Source organism: Fringilla coelebs, assembly GCF_963513975.1.
Source record: "Fringilla coelebs genome assembly, chromosome: 12".
Lineage (NCBI taxonomy): Eukaryota > Metazoa > Chordata > Aves > Passeriformes > Fringillidae > Fringilla > Fringilla coelebs.
The window spans coordinates 7398452-7413989 of record NC_140038.1 but is presented as its reverse complement, the minus strand read 5'-3'; the positions used below and the strand labels follow the sequence as shown (position 1 = coordinate 7413989).

Here is a 15538-nt window from a genome sequence, read left to right as displayed (position 1 = left end):
AAAAGTAATACAAGCCTCTTTCTGCCAATAAGATACGGAGCACAATCATCAGGTGGAACAACTGTTTACTTAAAAATCTCTGTTCTCTAGCACTGCCTTGTAGGTGCACAGTTTGTGGTGACTGGGAGTGGGCTGTGGCCCAGTCTCATCCCCAGTGGGTGCAGCTGTGAGCAGCAGGTGAGCAGCACTGCCAGCAATGAGCCATGGAGTGCCCAGGGGCACTGACCAACCACCAAAGGGAGCAGAGGGCACACAGGGGCAGTGCATCACCATGAGGTGTACAGAAGGTTGGGCCAAAGAACAAGAAGGGCAGTAGATGCTGGCAGCTTTCTACAGTGGTATGCTGTTACTCTGTGTGGGCAGATGCCTGAGACCCTCCGATGAGGTTTGGTGTTACTGTGTATGGGGAATGCTTGAAGCCTGCTGAAATTGTATAGGGATACTGTGTGCATTGGGGCTGTCTCAGCTGTGACATGTGCTATGGCACTACCTCAAGCTACTTACTCTGTTGATAGATATTATACACAGAAGTCCATCTCCTTCAGACAAGACAAAGAAATGGAGAATGAACCATGGCAGGACTGTTTCTGTTGCACCAAACTAAAAGTATTTGGTTTCAAGTCTTCTGTTGAATTATCTTAACCAGTGAGGCTTTCAGTATTGGCATTCCTATGCTGGCTTTGCAGAAAAGGTACCTCCTTCCTCCAGAAGGAAAAATCAAAAGCAGCTTTGCTCATAGAATATCTCCTAGAATGGCTGAATCATATTTCAGGAACATTAAATCATTCTGCATTTCTAACATAAGCCTTAGGATTTCTAAATTTAAATAGTTTAGAATTTAGAATCACAAATTGCCCTCTAAACAGCGATCTGATGAAATGTAGGAACCCTGTGGAAGGCTGTGTTTTTCTTAAAATATGACAGAAGGAGTATTTATTTTAAGTACAAAACTATCTTCTTTAAAAAAATCATTGCTTTGTAGAGATTTTTTCAGAAGTAAAATTCATGAGGAAGTGCCAATTTCTTTAAAAACATGTTTAAATTTCAGGTCAACATTATATTTGTATTTTGTTGCTGCAAGCATGACATACGTTGCAAATAATTCCATTAAGTAAAAAGTTGTAGATTAAAATCCTCTTCATATTAAGCTGAAGGTTCTTACTGCATATGCAGAGATGTAGGAAAATTTAAAATTCAGATTGTAGTTAAGCTAGGAAAGTAAGACTTTTTAAGGCTTGAGAAGACTAAAGAAATAGTAAGTCTTCTATTTCTACAGCTGAAATGTCAAAACAAACCTATAAAAGAAAGTATCAGGAAAAGACTGCTTGGGTAATAAACACCAATAAAGTGAAGTCTGTTCGTAAATAAGTTAACAAAACTGCCTGCAGCCTGTGACATCAGCATACTGGTGTGGTCTTTAATGCTAACAACTCTGTACAGGAGCAAGACTTATGTGGTGTGTGTTTGCCACTGATTTTGTAAGTGCTTCTGCACAGGAAAACCTATTTGTAAAGTAAGTGAAAAGGTTTATTGCTGCTTGTTCATGTCTCTTCTATGTCCTTCTGTGAGAAAGCTTGGGGAAAAAAAAAGCTTAAAAAAACCCTAAAAATGAAAAAACTAAAATGTAACAACTCCATTACAGTATGAAATATATGTCAGGTAAGTAGTTTTCAGGTTCTCTTGTTGAATTGCCTGCATATCCACAAAGTTCATAAAACAACTAAATGATGATTTATGCATGGTAACTTCCTTGGCAGTAATTGTTATACCAAGAAAAACTTTTTTACTGATTGCAGACATCCATACAATAATATATGGGTTTTTATTGCACAAACCAGTCAATCAGTGTGAAGCACAGATGGTGAATGGTGAAAAGAGGAAAGCACAATATTTGTTTCCCTTTATTTCTAAAGAACATGTCTAAGCTATGTTGTTGTCACTGGGAAGTGGGTCTCTGCTCTGAAATGTAGAGCAAAATAATGCAGCTTGACCTAGAAACTGTACAGTTTCTGTGGCTACAGAGGTAAAATCTTGCTGCAAACAGGCAACAAAAGATAAATCACTGTGGTACATACGTAACTTAGCTCATGTATTTGTGTTTAGAATCACAGAGAATCCAAGAAATGCCGACACATTAATTCTGAAAATTAAATCAACAACAACAGCAGAGACAGACCCTAAGTCTGTAGCACTGTTTCAGTACTCAGAAGCTGTACTTCATCCATGGGAACTTCAAGGAACTTGGAAAGACTGAATACCACATCAATATTCCCAGCACCAGCTCAGGAACTTCACAACTCTTCCATTGTTTAATTTATGAATATTGCAGCTCAAGCTTGCTCAAGTTCCACAAGGACTCCATGGCAATCTTTAGGGTGAAGAAAAATCACAGGTTTGCCATGTGCACCTATTTTTGGCTCTTCACTCAATATTCGTATTTTTTTTTCCTTCAGTTCTGTCATAGCCGCTTTTATGTCATCAACCTTTTAAAAAAGACAGTTCACACAAATTAACAGATTGCACTGTATTATGGAGATTTTACATTTAGCAGCAATAAAAATTCCTTACTGAAATGTTATTTCTAAGTTCTAATGAAATTCTGAAAACAAATTGTAAACGATTTAAAAACATCTAGTATTAAAAATAAAAATACTACAGATGTTTGCATTTGTTATTTGAAGATTTTTTAAAATACCATTTAAACAACTTGTGCAATATTTAAGAAATTAATAAACCAAAATCACTCATGCACAAAGGCCATTGATTTTTTTGTTGTTGTCGTTACTTTATAAGGACTCCATAAATAATCTAAATTCTGCATTACTTTCTGCTCTCAATAAGTAAAGAAAAATACCTCTCTTTATAAGTGATGACAGAGGACTGACTCATGAAATAGTGAAAAAGGGAGGGCAGTGGGCAGAAGGTAAAATTCCCTTTTAGATTTATGTATTCTTCTTCTGAGTAGGTTAAGGTTCATTAAGCTTCCTAAGGAAAAAATCTTGGAATAATCAAAAATATATCCAGATTTGGTTTTTGTATTGAACTTTACTATAATAACAGCCATTAATACAGTATTTCAGTACAGTTTCCTACAGAAATATGTAATTAACAAAAATATGCCTATACTGTATGCTGGGATCTGAAGTTCTGATGCTGTCATCCAACGAAATTTTAATTTTCCTAAAACTTAAATGCATTCATTTTTTGAAATAATATTAGCACTCCATTTAGAAATTTAATAGTCAATAATCAATAAGGATCTAGAATTAAAATAATATCCTTGCTATTTTTCAAGACTGAGGTGTCTAGATATAATTTAGTGAATAAACTCTGCTCCCAATGCCACGGTAGGGAAGAAGGAAATTCTAGCTTTAATTCAGAGGAACAGACATTCTTGCAAATTCTTACCCATTTGCAGTAGTTTTGTTTATAAATATCCCAAACTCACTATAGTTCTTCCTACACACAATTACCAGTGTGCAAAACAAAAAGGAGTGACTGTCAAATTATCTCAACTACAAAGATCACATGTGACATGGCCATGGCCCCCTCCATATTCTTCCCCTGAGCAGAAGAGCCACAGCAGCTGCTGCTCCTGTCCTGCAGGGATGGCCTGAGGAGGAGCAGAGCCTGGGCTCAGCTGGAATGAATTCCTGCACCCCCAAGGGTGAGTCACAGTAAACAGTAGAAAGCCTTTGGGTGCATCCATGTTAGAAGAGTACCAGGCTTGGATTGCTCTCTTACTCTGCTGTGTCCAGCACGGTTTTCACTGCAGGTATTAAATTGTAGCTGCTCAGGAATAATTTAATTTCCTCTTAAAATATTTACCTTTTTTGAAACAAGTTGACTATCAAAACATCTAAATTTTCCTTTGCATGAGAGAGAAATATGACAGCCTTATATGTTAATTCTTATACAGGTCAAACCTATTAAAACATACATAATTGAACATATCTATCTTATTACAAGAAATATTATGTTAAAATACCTCAATGCAGATGTGATGCATTCCTCCAGTCTTGTTTTTTTGCAGGAAGCTTGCAATGGGACTTTTCTCTCCTAAAGGATGTAGAAGTTCCAGCTTGGTATTTCCCAGCTCCACAAAAACAGTGTAGACACCATGTTCAGGAAGAGCAACAGTCTCACTCACCTGGGCTCCTAACACATCTTTATACAAGGACTGAGCTTTCTCCAAATCAGGCACTGCAATTGCCACGTGATTAAGTCGGCCCAGTTTCCACAAACAGCTTGGAATGTTTTGTGAGAAGGACTTGGATGATAATGATAGAGTTTGTACTGTGGGAGCAGAAGTCTGCAATCTGCTAAGAAGCCCTGAAAAAATAGTAAACAGCAATGACATGATGCTTTTGAGAAAGTGTCAGTGCCTACTGTTGCCCCTATAAAGGCCTGCAGAGCTGCCAAGGCACTGGCAAACCCTTGGGCAATCCTCAGGGTAGGCTGAGAGCAAGGAAACAGTTACCCTCTTTTCAGACTAAGTAACTATTCAGAAGTATTAAGAGAATAATATATAAAAACCCAAAGCAGACTCAAATTTGGTGTAAATCCTTACATATGCCTATCGAAAAGAGGAAAGCAGGACCAATTGTAAAGGCCAATTCTATAATGTGTTCAAAAGTGACTTTTGATATTTTCAGAGCTTCTTATGAAATAGAGAAAGAAATATGGATATGCCTATGCATCTCAAAATTATAGCAAACAAACAAAGAGATCACAACAACGATATAAAATGAGGATGCTTACAAAATGCTTAAAAATTAATGTTAGTACGAGCATCTAGAGGGGTTGGGGATGGGGAGAAATTGTGATTGTATCAGTTGTTTCTAGAACCAAAATTAGAATTAGATTAAAGGACATATTCATAAAACCCACATTTTAATTCCATGCCAGTTTGCTTCAGGCCAAGTCAGAGCTCCCAGTGCCTCAAGGCCAAGCTAGAGGCATCTTAGCCTTTTGGGAGTCTTTGAGGCATTCTTTGCTTTAAAGTCACAAATGTGCACTTTTCCTAAGAGATTGTGCCAATGATGCACTGAGATTCTGGATGCTTTGCAACACACTGAGGATGGACAGCCTGGCTGGGCTCTTGGTGCTCTGTAAGGTCGGTAATAGCTGTAATTAATTAAATCAGCTTTGCTTCACAGTATGGAACTGAGAACTACCATTCCACAGGAATTCTGTATTCTACCAGTTAGTTTTTCTTCAAAAACTGGTAAATCCTTAAACCTAAGCCTTTCTGAGCATGGTGCTGTGATGGAGGAAGAAATGTTTGCATGTATTTGACACTTAAAATTACAACATGCAATGTGCATATTAGCAAGGACTCAGTAATAGTACTTGTAGTATGCACATCAGAGTTTAAATATTCACCAAGTAAGGGTTACATTCTTTAACTGAGCAGATTATGAAATATCAAGTCTGAAGTACCCCATAAACTGAGATCCTCACCCTTCAAATGTTTATTCATAGGCTTGTTTGTTGCTTCTGATGTGGAGCAGTGTTCATTGACTTAATCAAGGTTACTAAGGAATCAAACACGAGCCAAATCCAACTGAACTCAGTCTTGTTCTCTCTGGGAAGGTTTTACAACAGTGGGTGGCAGTTAGAACCTTGTCACTGGGCACTGCTTTACTGTCACTCTTCAGGTGGAGATGAACTCCCAAAGCATGGAGAATATGCTGTTACCACAGGGAATCTGGCACACGGGCTGTGTGTTCACTCTCTGGACCAAATGGAAAAAGGGCATAGTGTGGTCCTTCTTAAATTCCAGCAATTTCAAGGTGGTGTGAGCATCTTGGGAACTCTGGAAGCCAACTAAGCTCACAGTGCTGCTCTGCTCTGTGCTGGACGGGGCTTTTGGGAGTCAGATGGGCTCCATAGCTCAAGGAAACTGAGTGTCAGGGTGCTGTGGCTCTTGTTCCCTCCTTCAAAGTGCAGTCACACAAAGGTGTTTTCTTTCCCAGTATCCCACTGATCGATCACTAACAGCATTGAGTCTCACTCTTCTCCTGGTCTGTGGCTACCAAGTAAAATTGTGTGCTTTAGGTATTGTGACTTTAACCTACCCTAACAGAGTGAAGTTATCATCATGAACGGGAAATTATTTTGAGTTTGACCTCCAAACCACACTTCAAAAAAGACAAGCTCCTCCTCGCACCTTAAGTTTGGCGTTTGCTCTGTAAGTTTACCGTGTGCCAGCTAATGTCAGTTGTTAATGTGCCCCAGTAGGATCGGGACAACTTGTTTTTATTTACAGAAGCGGCAGTTTCGTTTGGCCTGCGAGGCTCTCACGGGGAGCTCCGCCAGGCCGGAGCAGGCACCGAGGCCCGCGGCCGCCCCGTGCCGGCCCCGCCGCCCGCGCTCCCGGCGCCCTTCCTTCCCTCCGCCCTCCTCGCCGCCGCCCCGCGTTACCGCCCCGCCTTACCGGCCGCTCCGCGCCGCAGCACCGCCGCCATCTCACCGTCCGATCGGCCCCGGGCAGCGCCGCCCTCCGCGGCACCCCTGGGTGCGGGCCCGGCGCCAGCGCGGCCTGCCGGCAGCGGCGTGTCACCGTGAGGGGCCGTGCCCGGCAGCACAGCGCGCCATTGGAGCGGCGGCGTAGCCGCGCCTGCCTGCGGGGAGGCGGCCCTGCCCTCCGCTAGGGCCGTGCCCTCCCGGGGGCCTTGTCCTCCCGGGGCCGTGCCGCATCCAGCCTTCCCTTAAACGCCTCCAGGAACAGCAACTCCACCACCTCCCGAGGCAGCCCGTTCAAGTATCTAATCACCCCTTCTGAGAAGAAATGTCCTCTGATGGCCAACCTAAATGTCCCCTGGTGCAGCTTGAGACCATGTCCTGTCACCAGGACAAGTGACACGAGGAGGGTGTAATGCCGGGCTACACCTGGTGTAGGCAGTCCTGGAGGACAGTAAGGTCACCCCAAGCCTCCTTTTCTCCAGGCTGAGACCCCCAGCTCCCTCAGCTGCTCCTCATCCAACTCGTGTTCCAGTTATTTTCCAGTTCTGCTGCTATTCTCTGGACTTGCTCCAGCACCTCAATGTCCTTCTTGAATTGAGGGGCCCAGAACTGGGCCAAGAACTCAAGGGTGGCCTTACCAGTGCAGAATACAGGGGAAGAATCACTTCCCTGGCCTGCTGGCCACACTGTTCCTTATACAGGCCAGGATGCCATGAGGCATTGTGCCAGGAGACTGAGGACAGCAGGCAGGCTGTCTGCTGAGCTCTTGCTGTGTCAGGCATTGCACACTGCGAGATGTTGAGATATAGCCTAAATAGATAAACAGCTCGTGCCACTTCAAATCTGATTTTATGTGATTAGTTAAAAGTGCAGATCAAAATCTGTGGTCAAAATGGGTATTTGAAAGTCCCAATATATGACACTTTCAGTTTCCAGTCCAGGTTGTGTGTCAGGTGTGCTTCTGATGTTCAGAGAATTACAGGTACAGGTCACAGACACAGCTCTGCTGGCTGGGCCCTGCTCCACACCATGGTTTTTGGAGTGTGCAAAGTGACAGTCAGGGGACACAGAGGTGGCATTGCAGGGCATTCTTTTATCTACACTGAAAAGACTTCATTTGTTAGTAGAAAGGAAACATGAAAGCGGTAGAGACAGGAGCAGTATGGAAGTTAAAAGGTTAGTCACAGTTTTGGATCAAGTTGCAGAAGGACTGTGTGGGTGGCTGAAAACACAAGCGTCTGTGGGTGTAGGTCTTAATTTGACTTTATAAAATAAACTTTAAGGAAACCACAAGAGAGGAGTTGAAGAGCACTGGGCAGTGCAGTGCAGATGGTGAAGGGGTGTGTGCAGGCCTCGTTAGCCTGAACTTGTAGACACCAGGTGAGATCGGGCGTTTTGCCCACAGAATCAGCTGGAGATGTGCAGTTCCAAAATAGCCCTTGTATCTAGGTCAGAGATTCAAAACTGTGAAGTAAGATGACTGTAGCTCCACTATATTTAGAGCAGGTTTGCCAGTGCTGATGCACATCCCAGTCTGCTGCAACACCGCGCCCATCCCAGGGCTGCAAGCAGCACCCATCGGGTATCACTGTCATACCCTGCTGGGGGTTCTGGGAGAACAAGGCGCTTCTGAGGGCTGGGCCAGGAGGCGGGGGTGCTTTGGTTCAGGAGGCGGGAATGCCGCGGCTCGGGAAGCGGGGCGGGGCGGAACTCCGCGGGCGGAACCAGTGTGTGCGGAACCTTGGCAGCGGCCGCGGGAGCCGCCCGGGCCTGAGCGCTGGGCGCACGGCGGAGGCGGTGCCGGTCCCCACGTGTGCGCGGGGCGATGGCGGCGGTGCCGGGGCTCCCGGCGGTGCTGGCGCTCCAGGGCATCCAGACGTGCCTCAGGGTAGCGGGAGCAGCGGCGGCGCGCCCCGAGTGCTTCCTCAGGTACCGCGGGGCGGCGGGGGGAGGCATTGGTAGCCGTAGAGGAAAACCTGGAGGAGACTGGCCAGGTGTAAAAGCTGAGGAGCGAGGCGGTGCAGAAGCGCAGTTGCCTCTCTGCCACCTGGGTCTGGCTCTTGGACGATTGAGGTGTTTGGTGCTGTACGGTTTGCTTCCCCAAAATGTCTGGAGTGCTTAAAGAAGATCAACGTATTGTAAGATGCAGCTGTAGAAAGCTGGAATTTTCTGTCCAGCTGCTGTTTCACACACGAAGTGTACTAAAGCTGACAGGATTAAGAATTTAGTGGTTTTCCCTATGGCTGTGTAGTAGCGCTACTTCATCCGTGTGTGGAAGGTTCAGCCGCAGCAGTAACTATTGAAAGGTGCTGTTCTGTAGCACAGAGAACCAAAGCAGCTACAGCAAGAGCAGCAGTGTGACTGTGATTGGCTTAATGGAAAGGGCTAAACTCTTCTATTTTTCTGCTCTCAGTGTGCAGGATGGACTGGCTGCCGACTTCAGAGCAATGACAAAGACTCTCTACGATTTGAATAAAGGAAGTAACATAGTTCGTGGGGGCCCTCTGAAAGAGTTGGTGATAGAAAATTTTGATGAAGAACAGATTTGGCAGCAACTAGAGCTCCAGAACAATGCAGTTCTCGATTTCTTCAAGAAAACCATTGCAAGGGATGCCGAGGACGAAGATCTTTGTCTTCTCTCAGACCAGGAAGAGGATGGCTCTGATGCAGAGACCAGCAGTGACAAGGAGTTGGAAGACAACATAATGGAAACAGAAGCTGAACAGATGAATGTTTGTACAAAAGATAAAACTAAAGCTAAAGAAAAGCAAAGTAAACTCAGAGAAAGCATAATGCAAAAAGACAGTGATGAGGATTCTGATATTGACTTTGATATTGAAGCACTGGAGCAACAAGCTAAAACAGCCAAGGAAGCCACATTGAGAAAGAAGGGAAGAAAATCCGTAGTGGATGACAAGTTTTTCAAGCTAGCTGAGATGGAAGCTTTTTTAGAACATGCAGAGAAGGAAGAAGAAGAAGAAGATGATGACATTAATTACTTTGAAGACATTATCTCAGATGATGAGGAAGACTCTGAAGAAGCTAAAGTCAAAGTAAGTTTTTTTTCTTTTAAATCAAAGTCTGGCATCTGCTAGGATGACCATAAAGTGTTTAACTCTGGAGAAACTGCCAAGTTACATTTGTTTAGGTGACTAATGGTTATTTCTGAAGCTTTACTTTAACAATTAATATCTGGTAAGAAAGTTCCCTGGTATAGAAGGACATAGCATCCTGCTATTCCAGACTCCCCTTAAATGGGCTTTTACATAAATAAAGGAAGAGATAATGCCCACGGGAAATCAGGGACCTTGAGAATTGCAGAATAGGTGACCCTATGCAAATGAAGATTTGTCACCGAGCATCTGGCAATTAGAGATCACTGGGGTGGCTGATGCACAGCAAAGGGCCTTTTCCAGGGATGTGGCCTTGTAACTCTGATCCAACCTAAATTGATGAGTAATTGATTCAAAAATAAGTATTTTATTATTCAATATTTACCAGACATTCTCAGTAGCAAGCAAGAAATATACCCAGGGAATTAGTGTGCATTCCAACAAGTATCTGGCAAAATCTACAGCTCCTTGACTTCTGTATGTGGTAAGTGGTAGAGAATTGTAAACACCAGGAAAAGAAATCAGTTTTACTATGATGCCCTACCACAGGTTCATGCATCACTACCCTGAATTACTGTTGCACAGGTAGTGTTGTTCCCCAGGCACTAAAGACTTTAAAAGGCAGGATACCCTTTGATTTCTGTCAGTCTTAACAGCTGTGGTTTGTTGTTTGGTTTTTTTTTTCTTTCCCTCTCACCTTTTTAGCCAATTAAAAGTTCTAGAGATATGACATACAAAGATTTCTTTGATCCAGTTGATGATGATGATGGTGATGGTGATTTAGTAGCTAATGATGCTGAAGAGGATCAGGAAGAGGAAGCAGACAGTGCCATTGAAGAGCAAAATGAAGAAAGTATGTCTGAGTAAGTAAAATGAAGGTAAAATGTCCTCATAATTTTGCACTTAAGTAAAGCAGAAAATACTGAGAACATCACACTCACTCTGGTCATAGTTTGCCATTCTCAGTTAACTGTTGTATGTTCATTGTTTATGTTGTCACCTTATTTATATTTTTAAAATATTGTCCCTTGATCTTTATTTGACTAAAGCATTTTAGAGTTGTTCAAAGTTATTTTTATTATCCAGAAGTTTCCCTAGTGTCCTCTACCTTTAGGGGAATCCTTGAGACCTGTTGTAAACTGTAAGTTACTTGTAACAGGTAAACATCTAAGGGCTGAAATACCTTCATGTGAAAAATTATAAAGGCTTCTCAACTTTTATTTTATATTAAATGTTATTGTTACAGGTTTGAGGATATGGATGAAATGGTGGAGCACATGAGAAGTAAAGAAGCTCCTAAAAAAGTAACTTTCAGTTTGCCCGATGACAGTGAAACAGAAGATGTACCTGAAGTGCAGTTAGAGAAGGACATCAGTCCCAGTGAAATAAAATCATCGTTTGAGAAGAGACAGGAAAAGGTAATTTTGGTTTGGTTTTCTTTGGGTTTTTTCACATTTTATTTGGCTTATACTTTAAAACAATGGCAAATATTTTTTTTTTTTTACTGGTTGTTTCATTTGTTCAGAGTCCAGCAGATACAAAGAGGGTATTTAAAGTTTAAGGAGAACATGTGGTTTAACTACATAGATGTATCTCCAATCATATATTCCCTCACGTACCTGAAATAAATATTAATTTTTTTGCTGTGAGTTTATGAGTGAGCTCTCTTTTAAACTTCCTAGGAAATTATGTTTTTCAGATGAGCAAAAAAATAAAAAGCTTGGAAGAAGCATTGTTAGAGGAGAAGCCTTGGCAGCTGAAAGGAGAAGTGACTGGGCAGAAGCGCCCTGAGAACAGCCTTTTGGAAGAAACGGTGCTGTTTGACCATGCAGTGAGAATGGGTAAGGGGGGACAGGGCTTTGCTCACAGCATGCTGCACACCATGCTGGGTGTTCTGCCCTTTGACCTTGCTGAAAACATCTGTGACTCAAGAGGACACCAAGTTAAACTTCTTGATGTGATTTTGAGGTTTTTCACACTGCACTTTCACAGTAGAAACTACAGGAAATTGTAATTTTTTTGTTCGTTTTTAATTTACCTGAAAGTTCATGACTTTGGTGGCAGACCTAATAATTTATCAGCTTTACTTAATATGACTTACTTTTATGTTTACTTACTTCACCTTCAATTGCTGCATTTTTGTGAAAGCTTTGCTTTCTTTTTGTGTAGTTTATTCTTTATAGAACAAGACCTATTTCTTGCTGGAGAAGCATTAATCTTAAAATTCTTTGCGTTTTCCTTTCAGCACCTGTCATCACAGAAGAAACTACTTTTCAGCTTGAAGATCTCATTAAACAGAGAATATTGGATGAGGTTAATATTTTCTTACCTGTTCCTCCTTACATTGTTCATAGACTTGATTCACAGGGCACATTCCAAGGATGAGTTGGAAGCATTTCCAATGTTAGGTGTAGAATTATCTTGATTTCTGCAACTGGTTGTTTTATTCTTTTGTCTTGATGAATGTGTCGTTAGATTTCTAAGGAGCCACATTTTTATATCCCTGTTATACACCAGTGTTTTGTGCACTTCAAAACACACTGTGTGCTGATAAAACTCTAAGGAGTTTATGTGGGATATAAAGCCAGCCTGTAACTGTTGGCTGTTACCATAATTAGTGCTCTGAGCATTCTGACACTGACCAAAACTCAGTTGTTTGCTTCATTTTGCTTCAAAGCCACCGACAGAAAATCTGTATCTCACAGCTTGTTGAGCCTTACTGTTCATTGAATTCAAAAAAATGGGGAAGAGTTTGTAACTTATTACAGTTTTTGCCTTCATTCACTAAAACCAAGGACACAAGTAGAGGTATAACATTTACTACTTTTTTTTTAAATGAAAATGTGAAACTTGAGGAGTCCTGGGATGCTACATGCATAAACTAGTTAATGTGCCAGATAAATAACTGAAAAATGTTCTAAATAAGATGTAGCTGGTAGTTGGCTGTAGTTGCATTTGGTCATTACTTTGTGACTTTCTCAGGCATGGGATGATGTAGTACCAAAAGAGAAACCCAAAGAGGAAGCTTTTGAGTACAAGAAGCGGATCAGTTTGGATCATGAAAAGAGTAAGCTGAGTCTGGCTGAAATCTACGAGCAAGAATACATGAAACTTCACCAGGTAACATAAACTATGCCTTTCCTTTGGGTTTGAAGTTCACACTGTGTACTCTTGTGTGTTCATTTATACATTTCTAAGTGGAAGTAATTTAGTCTTTCTCTGAGTGTTCACCAATGAAAAGGCTCTGAATTGTAAGTTGTGTTGTTACCACTCTTGCTGAAGTAAAGTAGCTTTATGGATGGTGTTACAGTTGCATTGCATTTTTAATGCAGCAAAAGACTGAAGAAGAGGAAAATCCTGAACACAAAGAAATTCAGGAGATGATGGATTCACTCTTCCAGAAGCTGGATGCACTTTGTAATTTCCACTTCACACCCAAACCAGTAAGTGCATAAGTTTCATAAAATTGGGGTGTTTCTCCCTTATTTTTAACTGGATACTTTAAAATATATTCCAGAAATTGAAAGCAAAGTAAACATTGGTGTTTACTGAGCTCATTCTTGTTTCATGTTAAGTGCACTGTGATTACCTCTAAACAAACCCAACTACTTGTGATCTTCAGCTGTCTGTCAGCTGCTGAGGTGCTGTGCTCAGTCCTGAATGTGTCTCCTTATTTCTAGCCGGTGCCAGAGGTTAAAATCGTTTCCAACCTTCCAGCTATAAGTATGGAAGAAGTAGCACCAGTTGCTGTTAGTGATGCTGCTCTCTTAGCACCAGAGGAGATCAAGGTAAATATAAAATGGCATAAGGGGTTGTAGAAGGAGGTACTGTCTGTCAGATCACTGGGAATTCTGCCCTTCCCATCCTGGTGGGTGGTTCCTCACCTTGTGGACTTTTTTGGCTTAGAATCTTAGCATTGGTAGTTTTTGGGAGGTTTTGAGGGCTGAGGTGGTTTTTTGGTTGGTTGGTTTTTGTTTGTTTGTTTTTGGGGTTGGGGGTTTGTTTGTTTTTTCTAACTGCGGAAATAGCAAATTTTATTTGGCTCCAGTAGGCCATAACACTGTGCTTTCTTTTTGATCTTAACTGTTATGTGATGGTCATTGTTGTCCCAACATTTATATGGGTATTGAGAGGGGGAAAGCTAAACAACACTAGAGCAGAGCAATGGGCATGTCCTGGATCAGTTGTACAAATCTCATTTCCCAGCTTTTGTCAGTTTTTGGCCTCTGCCTTATCCTGAGCTGTCACTTGAAATAATGGAAATGCTGAGACAGATTTGAGTTCTGTGAAGTGAGTCTTGTCTTATGCACTGTTATGGATTTATTTAGGAAAAGAACAAAGCTGGTGATGTAAAAACAGATGCAGAAAAGACTCCCACAGACAAAAAACGAGAACTAAGAAGGAAAAAGCTCCGTAAACGTATGAAGCGAAGGGAAAGGGAGAAACGTCAAAAGCTTCTTGAAAAGATGAAACCAGAACAAGGCACAAAACTTAGCAAAAAAGCTGCTGCAGCAAAATTAAAAAGGCTTACCAAAGAAGGCAAAGCATCTCTGCTCAAGGTAAGACTAAAATTCCAAGGACAGAGAATTTTTCTCTAGAGAGGAAAGGAAACTTTATCCCAAAGAATTACAAGTATAAGGTTGGAAAAATGTGAAAAAGCTGTATGATACAATTATTCCATAAAAGTATATTCATCAGGCAGAAATGATTTTGTGTGAGGTGCTACTTTTCTATTTATTTGAAAGCTCAGAAAGTGATGTTCCTGCATTTAAGCCATTCCACTTCATCAAGTGGGACTGCCTGAATGCACATTGAGGTTTCTCTCTTCTGTATAAGCTTTGGGTAACTTAAACTGGTTTGTAACACAATGTTCCTGTTTAACTTTGTCCTTATTGTGGAGCCTTCCCTATAATCTCATCAGATTGATATTGCTTTGCAGGCTGTAAAACAGTAAACTCGTGCACCACTTATGGTGCCTTTTAAATAAAACTCTAAAAATCTCGGAAATTTTGAAGTATTAGAAATTAATAGGAAAAATAACTTCATTACTTCCAGATGTTTGTACTTACCTTTTCAGAAGGCAAGTAGAACACAAAATACAGATACCCTGTTGTAGTTCATGATGTGCAAGGTTCTGTTCTTGATGCCTGCTCTTACCCATCAGGCTCATTGCTACTTAGGAAGAGAATGTAATCTCTATTTCTTTAGATAGCAGGAATGGAATAAAAATGTGGGGAACAATATCCTTTGAAAATCAATCTTTTTTAACTGAAATACCATTATGCTTGAGTAACTAGTAAGTAATATAATGGTACTGTTTGTACATTTCTTGGTAATAACAAATGTTTTATCCAATGACAGGATGAAGGTAAAGACAAGGCCTTGAAATCATCCCAGGCCTTCTTTTCTCAGCTGCAAGATCAAGTGAGAATGCAAATCAAAGATGCCAGCAAATTAAAAAAGAAACAGAAGAAGGAGAAAGCAATTTCTGTTCATAAACTGAAGTTGTAATTTACCTTTTTTATACAGGTTTACATCTTGTATATAATAAAATTTTTTTGCCGAATTTGATTAGGTTTTATTCTGTGTTGATCTTTGAAATACTTTGTGAACTTCTAAGGTAATGTTCAGACAGTTTTCTATAGATTTTACTCTTATTTTCTACCACAGAACTCTGATTTATTCCAAAAAGAAAGATTCTTGGTGTGGGCAGATACCTAATAGTGTAAAATCCTCGACATGTGCTGTGACTGTACAGTCTCAGCCCAGAGCTTTGTATCTGCTGTTGTAAAAGTTCTGGATCTATAGCAGGAGGAACTGCATTTATTGAAGAACTGAGGAAGTATACAGGCATTTAAATGATAGAAATTATATTCTGAAATTGTGATTGGCAAAGAGGGGAGACACAAAAGCTTTTTAAGCCTGTGGTAACCTAGAGCTAGGAAATTTTTAACTTA

General features: G+C 41.2%; 2 protein-coding genes across 2 annotated transcripts; one reads left to right on the top strand and one right to left on the bottom strand.

Moving 5' to 3' along the window:
- Nucleotides 1–1792: 1792 nt before the first annotated feature.
- On the bottom strand, nt 1793–6588 carry MCEE (methylmalonyl-CoA epimerase). Its single transcript, XM_084213506.1, has 3 exons — nt 6440–6588; nt 3989–4332; nt 1793–2483 (listed from the first exon to the last, which is right to left on the bottom strand). Exons 1-3 carry the CDS (start codon nt 6468–6470, stop codon nt 2331–2333), a joined length of 528 nt encoding a protein of 175 aa, XP_084069632.1. The 5' UTR covers nt 6471–6588; the 3' UTR covers nt 1793–2330.
- A 1688-nt stretch (nt 6589–8276) lies between these two features.
- Nucleotides 8277–15136, top strand: MPHOSPH10 (M-phase phosphoprotein 10). The gene is made up of 11 exons (XM_084213794.1): nt 8277–8397; nt 8882–9521; nt 10287–10444; nt 10828–10999; nt 11281–11422; nt 11827–11894; nt 12564–12701; nt 12914–13024; nt 13262–13369; nt 13910–14140; nt 14943–15136. Exons 1-11 carry the CDS (start codon nt 8294–8296, stop codon nt 15090–15092), a joined length of 2022 nt encoding a protein of 673 aa, XP_084069920.1. The 5' UTR covers nt 8277–8293; the 3' UTR covers nt 15093–15136.
- The last annotated feature ends 402 nt before the right edge of the window (nt 15137–15538 follow it).